Genomic DNA, 9,641 nt, shown 5'->3' with positions numbered 1-9,641 from the left:
TTTTATTTTTTTTTTTTTTTTTTTTTTTTTTTCATAACAACGGAAAGGCAAAAGGAGTAAGGGAAGAAAAGGAGATAAAAAAAAAGTACCATCGGAAATATTTGTTGTCCGTTAAAATTGGTTTCTCACGGTCTCATACGTTGACACGGTGGGGGACGCGTAAGTCAGCAGTCACGTGTCAAAGGCTAATGGTGGGAAGGGGAGGAGGAGGGAGGTAGGTGTGACGAATATTTTCAAAATTTCACTCCCACCTCAAAAACCCCCTTACACGACTAGGCTCTAGGTTTACTCTTGAAAAAAGAAAAAAAAAAAAAAATACGATTCAGGATTATTTATCGTGTTAACTCTATCGAGAAAATCGCCATTTCGCTTAGTTCGATAAACACGGCCGGGTAGAAGAGAATCGGCCGAGGCTACCAACGCCATTTTCCTACGACGTTATTTTTTTCTTCTCTCTCTCTCTATATATATATATATCAATGTATATATATATATATATATATGCTCCCATTTCTTTCCCTCGTATAATGCTATCGATACTTTGCGCCTAACATCCTCGACCGGTAACGCCATTCGTGCCCTGAATATAATAAACTACTACGAACAATATCCCGCGGGTCCATTTATCCTACCAACAAGCACAAAAAACGGATCCGATGAGCGTTGCATAAATTTCGTCTGAGGGGCCTCTGCCTATTCCGGCATTTTAATCTTTTCTCCCCCATTCGCTTGGCATACTTTCAAGATTATAACCGATAACGTCTAACCCTATCGCAGTAACGTTAACAAACGGTAAATGCATGCAGCGCTACAAGATCTATCCCTAGCTCTCTAGACGTTTACTTCGAAACGCCAGTGACGTCACGTCGCCAATACGTCATCCCTGATCTTTCAAACGTCCTCTACACTCTTCTCGCTCGCCGCACTCACCCGGGGGACACCAGCTGATTATTCCATGGAAAGTCCCATAAAGCCATTGGGACTGATTCTGTACAATACTAAGAGTCCAAGAACTGATCTTGCTTACACGACTCTTGCCATCGTCTTTTATCAATGTCTTCCGCCCCCGTCTCCTCGCGGATGGCTTCTATAGAATAATCAGCTTCGCCACCAGGTCCAAAACTCCTTGTTCGACCGACGAGCCGGGCATTAACGAGGCTTCCCGACAACGAAGTCCCGTTTTATTTCCTACGTTTTTCGAACCAGTTGCCTAATGCGTATTTCAATTTTTTTTTTTACGTTTCAAAGTAGCGTTGTGGTGTGTGTGTGTGTGTGTGTGTGTGTGTCTGATTGCATAATATAATTTTTGATAAATTATTTACCGCACATGTATACGTAAACAATTACCGTATATACATATACGTAAGGTGTAGTAGTCAGGGCGTGAGAGGAGACTGTATTTTTTTCATATTAACGTGTCGTGTTTATAAAACCTGCGTAGGCTGCTGCGCCGGTGTCGGGACAGGACCAGCAGCTGATGCGGGTGGCCCGATGGGCCCGAGATCTCCAGCTCCGCTCGATGTCCCAGCTGGCGTCGCGACGCCCATCGCCGATGCTGTTTTCATGAAGAACTTCTCCAGCTTCACTATTATGTGCTTGCCGTAGGTATATTTGCGCAGGCTCGTCAGGTGAGGTCGTATCTTGTGCATGAGCACCTTGCGCTGGGCTGGCTCCGCCACGTCTATCATCTTCTGCACCACGTAGTTGGCGTACTGATCCTTCATCATGACGTTCAGTGCGCTGAGCAGAAGAACCGATACAGGCGTTAGATTAATTTCAATTATTTTTGTACAAATAAGATTGTTCCGATCCGAAAGTAAATTTGTTACTTTACCTTGACATTAAGTAATTACATTATTCCGTGAAAATTTTTCAAATATCAAAACCAACTCACTTGTCATTGAAGCCGCAAACTTCCTCGATCAGGACGGCTCGTTCCTGCCTCGTAGCGTGCGTCACGCATTTCTCCACCACGTTGCTTGCAAACTTGTGCTGCGAAAGGGCAAGCACCTTGCCTCTGACACTGCTGATCAACTGAGCCTTGTCCTCGGGTTTACCGTGCTCTGTTAGAACAGTATGAATTCGGCTATAGTATGAGGTAGGGTGACGGGGTTGTTATACATGTATAATAATTAGGTGACTGGGGAGCCGGGGGGGATAAGGGGTGGGTGGGTAGGTATAGTGCTCACCAAGTACGTGCTGAATTACGTAGTTGCCATATTGATCCTGAATAAGCTGATCCGTCGCTGTATGAAGTTCCTGTAATATTCCCTGAGTCTGCTCTGGGGTGCAATGTTCCAGTATACGCTGGATTACTCGACACCCGTAAGGATGGGTACTCAGGGAATATACCTGACCGGCGAATGCACCGATGACGAATTGTAACGCTCTAGGCTCTACGCATTCAATACATTTCTGAACCACGTGGTTGCCATTCTGATCCTTGACACACTTCAGCACGTGTCCATCGAGCTCCCTCACGATCTCCTGCTGCTGTTCCGGCCCGATAGATTCCAGGGCCTTCTGGATTACCCGGCAGCCGTACATCTGCAGGGCTAGTGGAAGAACGTGTCCGCGAACCTGCGAGCGAGAAAGTAGATAATACTTAGTAACGTAAAAGAGAAACAGTCCCGAATGCTGGAGAGAAGAAATTTTTTCAGTGCTAATAGAACGCTAATCACAAAAGTCAGCTGACACGCATGATTATCATCATGTATTCTAGAATGAACTATGGTAGCATGATTTTGTGATGTGACGTGTACCTTTTGGGCCAAGGTAGATTTCTGCTCAGGTGTACCAAACTCGAAGAATTTCTGTATAACGTAATTTCCAAACACGTCTGTCATGAGATTGTAAGCCGAAGCAAGTATTTCTTGAAAGACCAATTGTTTCTCGCTGGTCGAGGCACGCTCTAGTTTCTGCTGAATGAATCGGGAGCCATGTTGATCCTGGCTGAACTCGACGATGTGATTGGCAAGATCACGTAGTTGAAGACTGGGGAATCTGTCAAAGAAAAAAAAATTAAGAATAAATATCCGTGCTATTGATTCTTCTATATTAAGGTTTCACGGATAAAGGATGTACCGATTGTTTCTAAAGTCTTCCAGTAGACGTGATCTTCCTCCTGCACCCTTGTCACCGACTCCGCCAGCAGCTCCTCCGCGTGCAGGTTTACCCACCAGATTCGGGAACAAGGAAGTACTTGAACCAAAGACTCCATTAGCTGTCAGTGGCGGTACGGCGCTCGCCCTGAACTTTGCTTCTGCCCCAGGTGCAGCTGATACACGGTTTGCACCGCCAACCAGACCGCCCAGTGAACCGCCAAGAGTCGGCGGAGGTGTCAAGGAGAGTCCCAGAGGACTGGGAGAAGCTGTCACTGTACCTATGAAAATGATAATTCTCTCGTTACACTGAGTATATGCGTATAAAATTTTAATAAGGTCATACACTATATACGTTCCAGGTATCTCATGAAACCTACAGTGTGTTCCCGGAATGACAAGCAATTCAAAGGCTGGATTTAATATATAAGCAAGAGTCTATTTCTCGAGAAGAGTAATGACTGGTAACATTGCAAAACGACCTGACAATTCATTACAAGACGTTTCGGATGATTAAGCGTGCTTCCTCGCATTAAACGACGCACCAAGCGGACGAAGCAACAACTAAAGTCCTACGAACGGCGTTCAGACAATTAAGAAATTTGACAAGCACATCCAAACTGGATATCCCTGTAGAACTAAGCATGAGTCGTCGCATACCAGTTGTCCTTGCCACGCTTACCGAGAACACGGCGAAGGACACGTAGCCGTTCTAAGTACACGTCCTGAATAAATTCCCAGGCACACTCGACAATCTCACTTATAAAGGCATCAGCGGCGATGCTTACCTAGAGCTCCGTAGCTCTGCGGCCACTTGGCCCTGCTGTATTCTAAGCTGGGACTGAAGGCTGAGGTGTTCCTGTCGAAAGAGTCTCTTCTCCCAGTGGATGAAGCGCCCAAGCCAAGACCTGCGATCAGAGAAGAATCAATTGCAATTGCGATAAGGATCGATGAGCGAACCTTGGGAACGAGAGGCATTTTAAAAAAAAAGAATGACCAAGATATACAAGAGAGGAAAAAAAAAGAAAACATAATAACGATTCGCACGCTTGGTACAGACTAGGCATTCAGAGAGTTATTATTCATAGAAAAGCATGCGTGAATGATACAGAGGATGGTACAAGGTGTACAATAAACAAGGTGTCTCCTGGTTGCTGGCTGAAGCCGGATCGTTCAGCAAACTGGCCCTGCTTTGTGTTCCCTGGTTTTTATAATCAGACTCGGGGGACCCGGATAGGACCTCAGGGATAAGGAACGGGAAGAGGTGTACCTGTGCTCTGTAGCTGGGCCGGCGAACCTAGTGCCCCTAGAGGCGAGCCTCCGTAGCCCAGGGCAGCCAAACCTGCTGCCAGTCCTGATCCCTGTTGCTGAGCCTGCTGCACAGCAACCGCCTGAGCCTGTGCAACCACTGCCGCTGCACTGCACGCCGCCAGACCTGCACCGAAAGCCCGCAACCCACACACGTACTTAGTATTTGGGTTCGATTAGCAGCTGGTTACGAGAGCCTTACACCAAATTATGCGGTCTAATAATATATATATAATGTCCAGCCGCTCTCCTCTCTTTCTCTCCTTATAGCAACAGCTGCGAAGGAGACACGCGCGAGCACATTCACATTCTTATAGACTGATCCATGTACGTATATACAGGCTGTTCCGAAACTACCTGACCCGGTGGGTATCGCGGTGTTCGGGAGGCTTCACTGATCACGAAAATGACCTTTTTGTCTGGAAGGTCATAGTTTTTAAATGGGAGCAGGTCAAAGTTGACCAATCAGATGGAGACGTCAAGAGAAAACGTAGGCACCTACGGGCTCTGAGTTTTCTTCTCTGGCTTTGTTTCTCGGTGGCTTGTTTCTTGTTTCCAATAGGCATGTCTTCGGCTGACGTCATCCTGCCGGAAGCCACCGAGAAAGAAAAGCGAGGGAAGAAAACTCAGAGTTCGCAGGTGCCTACGTTTCTCTTGACGCCTCCCTCTGATTGGTCAACTTTGACCTGCTCCCATTTAAAAACTATGACCTTTCGGACAAAAAGGTCATTTTCGTGATCAGTGAAGCCTCCCGAACACCGCCATACCCAACGGGTCAGGTAGTTTCGGAACACCCTGTATATATACTATACATACTGCATATGTAAATATTTATAGATCAATACATATATAGGTAAACAGATTATGGACAGATTAGATGTATGGAGAACGGATACATACATGGTAAACGTGGGATAAATTCCTTATTCAGTGTTTTAGTCACAAGGTTAAAAAAAAATGCATGAGGTCTGATGAGAAGAGATTATTCTATGTATGTACAAAGGGTTGTCGAATTAACGAATAGAGATATAAAACACAGTTGCTAGGAGACTGGTACCAGATGATATCAGAGTACGACAGCAACGTGTCACCGGAAGATGATCTTCCGGTACATCCGGTCAGACTTACCTAGACATTCGCCAGGTGTGGCGTTACTGTGAGACGTTGGGGTTGGTTGTGAGTAGAGACTGGGTGGTGGAGGTGCCGGTGGTCCTGGGGGTGGTTGCGAAGGTGCCCTATTCACCAGAACAGGTGCTGGACTCACCAACCTCATTGGGGTCGCTGCTGATCCCAACCCACGTACACCACCCATCACTATTGAACCATTTTGATCGTAGTATGCTGGTATGACCTGGTACTGACCCTGAACCTGGATGCAAGAAACAAACAAAAATTGACAACTATCCTCCAAGAACGAAAATCACATATAACCACCAGTTCCAAGTGAACTTCCGGTACGTACAGTCTGTGCCAAGTTATTAGCAGTGTCCTGAGCAGCGGCAGCTGCGGCTGCAGCCGAAGACGGTGTCAGGGGTCTCCTAGGAGGTGGCGGTGCTGCAGCCTGTGGCGGTGCCTGAGGCAGCAGCCCGGCCGGATATACCCAAGGACCGACCCCATAGTACTGAGGAACGACCGGTGGCGCTCCGGTTATCAGAGCACCCACGTATGGTTCCTGTCCGCTGATAACGGTGTAGGGCGCAGTGGGAAAGTTCTGCTGTTGTTGCTGTTGCTGTTGGGCCTGAGAGGCTGCCAGATACTGTTGCTGCTGTTGCTGCTGCTGCTGCTGTAGCAGCTGAAGTTGCTGCGGCGTCGCACCTTGTGGCTGACTGCGAAACAGTTGCTGAAACAATACGAGGACAAACTTTAGTCACTTTCGCAGCATCCCCATAACAGAAAACAACCTCACTTCGACGGTCCAACCCGAAACTTCAATATCAAAAATCAAAATCGATCCCAAACTCTTTCCACGAAAAACCAGGATAACCAGGGTAGAGACAAAAAGCTTCGCTCGACTTGGCCGCAAGGTGTTCGGGTCGTCGAACCCCCCACGTAGGACGTTCACCGTAGAGTCCAAAGCGTTAGCCTCAGTCTCTACCTTACCGACCGGTCGCGTCTCATACAACAGAGTCCAGACTTTAATTGACCGTCAACCCGTAGCCACGGTTTGGCGCGTACCAACTACGTGATTCAAAATGCACGGTCAATTCCTGAGCTCATGGCCGCGGGTTACGCATCAGGTACAAAGAGTCTACAGTTAAGTCATACACCATGCTATAACCAGGTACCCTATCTCTCTCCCTCTCATTAAATCAAGAATCAGATCAGATAAGTATCGAAGCATACAATAACCAACCGACACGAGATCTCAGTGTCTCCGTAAGTAAAATCAAAAGCAATCAGGAAGGCGAATACCGGAAGTGGTACCAACAGTATAAAATATTTTTATACGCTAATTAAACGTACAAGTGAACACGGGTTAGAATCCCAATGGCGGTTAATGAACTCGATTCTGTACTGGGGATAGAGAGAGAGAAAGAGAGAGGTTGACGAGAGAGAACAATGCTCGGAGGACTTTTTAAGCCACCTGGTCTTCAACCGTAGAAAGACCTTCGACCTTGAGCGCGGTCAAGAGCATTAAGGAAACCATTGTTCTGTTACGCGAAGCGTACTACTCTTTCTAGCCCTCTTTATACGAGTATAGAGTTCGCTCTACGATGATCATAGAGTTACATTGTACGGAGTATAGCTATACCCGTGTAAACAACCGACAGTCTGGTTCAAGGATACACAAAGTAACGCGTATAGATATATATTAAATACGAATGGGTATATCGGCAAGGCGGATTTTTAATTTGCGACAATTTTTCATCCTACACAATTTTTGGTAGTTCACGGTATGGCCGCGGATTACTGAAACGTCGCGCAACGTCCAACGCTTTTTACACCATCCGTTCCACTTGTCGCTCCTTGAGTTTTAGTTTTTTTTTTCTTTTCTTTTCCCTGATATTATATTGGATTCTCTCTCTCCGTGACATCACTTTATTCGTATGTCCGTCTCTCTCAATCTTTCTCCACTGCCAGATACACGTCTATCGTCACGTCGTTTCTCCGTTAGAAAGTTTTGCGGCTCCCGACGGTTTCCCTTGTGTCGCAACTAGCCGCAACTTGTGACTATTGTTTGTCGTCTTTTTGGTTTTTTTTTTTTTTTTTTTTTTTTTTTTTTTTCCAGGGTTGAAGCCAGGAGACGCCGGCTCGGGTAGATCGACAGAGGCAATACCGGAAGCGAAGTTCCGTGAAACAAAAGTATTTTCTAGGGAAACGAAGAGGATGAAGAAATCTTTGAAAAAAAAGAAAAAAAAAATCAATGTACGGAGAATCGAATGAGCACCTCGGGATTGGTCAGAAAGGTTAGCAGGAGGGGAGGTCAGGGGGTTCCTGGAAGACTGTACAGGCTGAGTCATTGCAGTACGTAAGGCTTCCGTTGGCGATTTAAATCCGCCAGGTCGTATAGCGGAAGAATCAATTTTCATTGGTCGGTCAAGAAGGTTCCATCGGTAACGACCAATCGGATTCGTTTGTCACTTCTAACCTCTCTCGCAGTCTGCTGTTATTCTGGTGGTTTAAAATTACGTAGGGTGATTACGTCACTTTTCTACCGACGGTAAATCGTGTAGGTTACAGAATACATCGCTTCGATTGGCTCTGTCCTTGTCCTATACCTATGCGATCGTAAGATTAATCGATCCGTGATCGACGAAGAGAGATCTTTCAGATTGTTTCAGCATCCACTCTCCCGATACCGACACTCCGTGTCGTTGGCGTCTCCACTTGCCTAATTGCGGACAGCCTCACGAAGTGTCTACGAGAAAGCTGAAAATTGCCGTGCGATTTCCAGCTGGCTGATCGCGGCTGCCCAGAGGCGTAACTAGGGGGGGCACTGACAATACGAAGTAAAAAGGGAAAAAAAGAAGATCCCCCCCGAGCTCCGACCAATCCAAATAAGACGAATAGCACATTTAACGAAGGATCAGATAAAATTTGAAAATCATGAGAAAAATTGAATTTTTTGTGAAAAAAAAAAAAAAATTTTATGTACCACGATAGCGCGTGATAACAGCAAAAGAACGTTCTCGTGAAATTTCCAAGTTGAACGAGTAGCCACATCGATGGTCCGGGGCCCAGTCGTTGGTATAAGGCCCAAAAAGAGATCAGTCAAAAAAAAAAATAAATGGCCACTATAAAATACAAGCTTACGAGGTAACACATAAAGGTATTTTCTAAATTACCTGAGGCCCCTTCTAGAGTGGCCGGCCATTTTGAAAGTAATCCCGCGTCCCTGGGCCTTACCGTGCACGCCTCGACGTGCAACTATCAGGCCCCTACCGCGGGCGAGCCGTGATCTCAGAGAATGGTTACATGCCGGTAAGAGCGTACACTCGGACTTAGGAAGGAAGACAAGTCCCAATCTGGACACGAGAGACGTCGACTACGAGGATGCTTTTTGGGGCCTGAAATCACGTACGCGGGGGGCCCCCGTCGGTCTTAATGGGGCCTCCCGAGACGCGACAAAAAGAGAAGCCAAACGTAAACACGTAAGACGTAAAAGAAAGAACCCGAGAAAGGAACAGTGCGCCAAGAAGAAAGCCCGTTACTTAACCGCGTCCGAGGACCGTTAGCTCACCTGGCTGGTTGACTGGCTGAGCCGGGACGACTGGCTGGTGGACTGTGGCTCGGCTGTGCTCCTTGCGTGCACGGAATATATAGGCTGTATCAAAAGTCCATTGGAAACGGTATAGCGACCCGAAAGAGTTTACAGCCAGTAGAGAAAATCGGCGACTCCGATACTTAATGAGGAAGTACGTGAATACCTCTTACTCTGCTGGTTTACTGCTCAAAAATACAATCTACGGACACCGAGAGTCCCGAAGTTCTCTGTATGCTCGTGTAGAAATTTCGGAGAGAAGGAAGAAAAAAAAGAAAAATGGCCGACGATCTACTTTTATAATACCACAACACATACTGGTACCTACTTTCTACCTAGACCATGTATATTCAAGCTCTCCGAGCACCGCGCACGAGATATTCAGTGTCCGCCGTTTACTTTTGGCTCCGGCATTTAAAGAGCATTAACCATACGTTATTGTATACGCCATATTGAAAACCGGTTATCGACGCTTAAACGTCCGAGCCACCAAGGACCCCGTGTCGAACTCTACATTGTGTACGGGGGGC

The 9,641-nt window shown here is 46.5% G+C and overlaps 1 protein-coding gene across 5 annotated transcripts in view; it reads right to left on the bottom strand.

Annotated features, from left to right (window-relative positions):
* LOC107272364 (maternal protein pumilio) overlaps positions 1-9,641 on the bottom strand; it is a 46,147-nt gene continuing 36,506 nt past the window's right edge. For 4 of the 5 annotated variants that reach the window (XM_025089636.1, XM_025089637.1, XM_025089639.1 and 1 more), the window contains 9 exons: positions 5,872-6,249; positions 5,538-5,778; positions 4,372-4,536; positions 3,890-4,009; positions 3,085-3,382; positions 2,763-3,003; positions 2,190-2,580; positions 1,895-2,063; positions 1-1,740 (listed from right to left, as the gene is read on the bottom strand). In XM_025089636.1, the coding sequence (XP_024945404.1) occupies positions 1,425-1,740; positions 1,895-2,063; positions 2,190-2,580; positions 2,763-3,003; positions 3,085-3,382; positions 3,890-4,009; positions 4,372-4,536; positions 5,538-5,778; positions 5,872-6,249 (2,319 nt within the window). In that variant the 3' untranslated portion in view covers positions 1-1,424. The remainder of the gene's footprint in view (positions 1,741-1,894; positions 2,064-2,189; positions 2,581-2,762; positions 3,004-3,084; positions 3,383-3,889; positions 4,010-4,371; positions 4,537-5,537; positions 5,779-5,871; positions 6,250-9,641) is intronic. The other variant, XM_025089638.1, reaches the window with a different exon arrangement.

This window comes from Cephus cinctus, unplaced genomic scaffold (assembly GCF_000341935.2).
Source record: "Cephus cinctus unplaced genomic scaffold, Ccin1 Ccin1_scaffold1163, whole genome shotgun sequence".
Taxonomy (NCBI): Eukaryota; Metazoa; Arthropoda; class Insecta; order Hymenoptera; family Cephidae; genus Cephus; species Cephus cinctus.
Note: the sequence above shows the minus strand (reverse complement) of the source record. Positions and strands in the feature narration are given on the sequence as shown.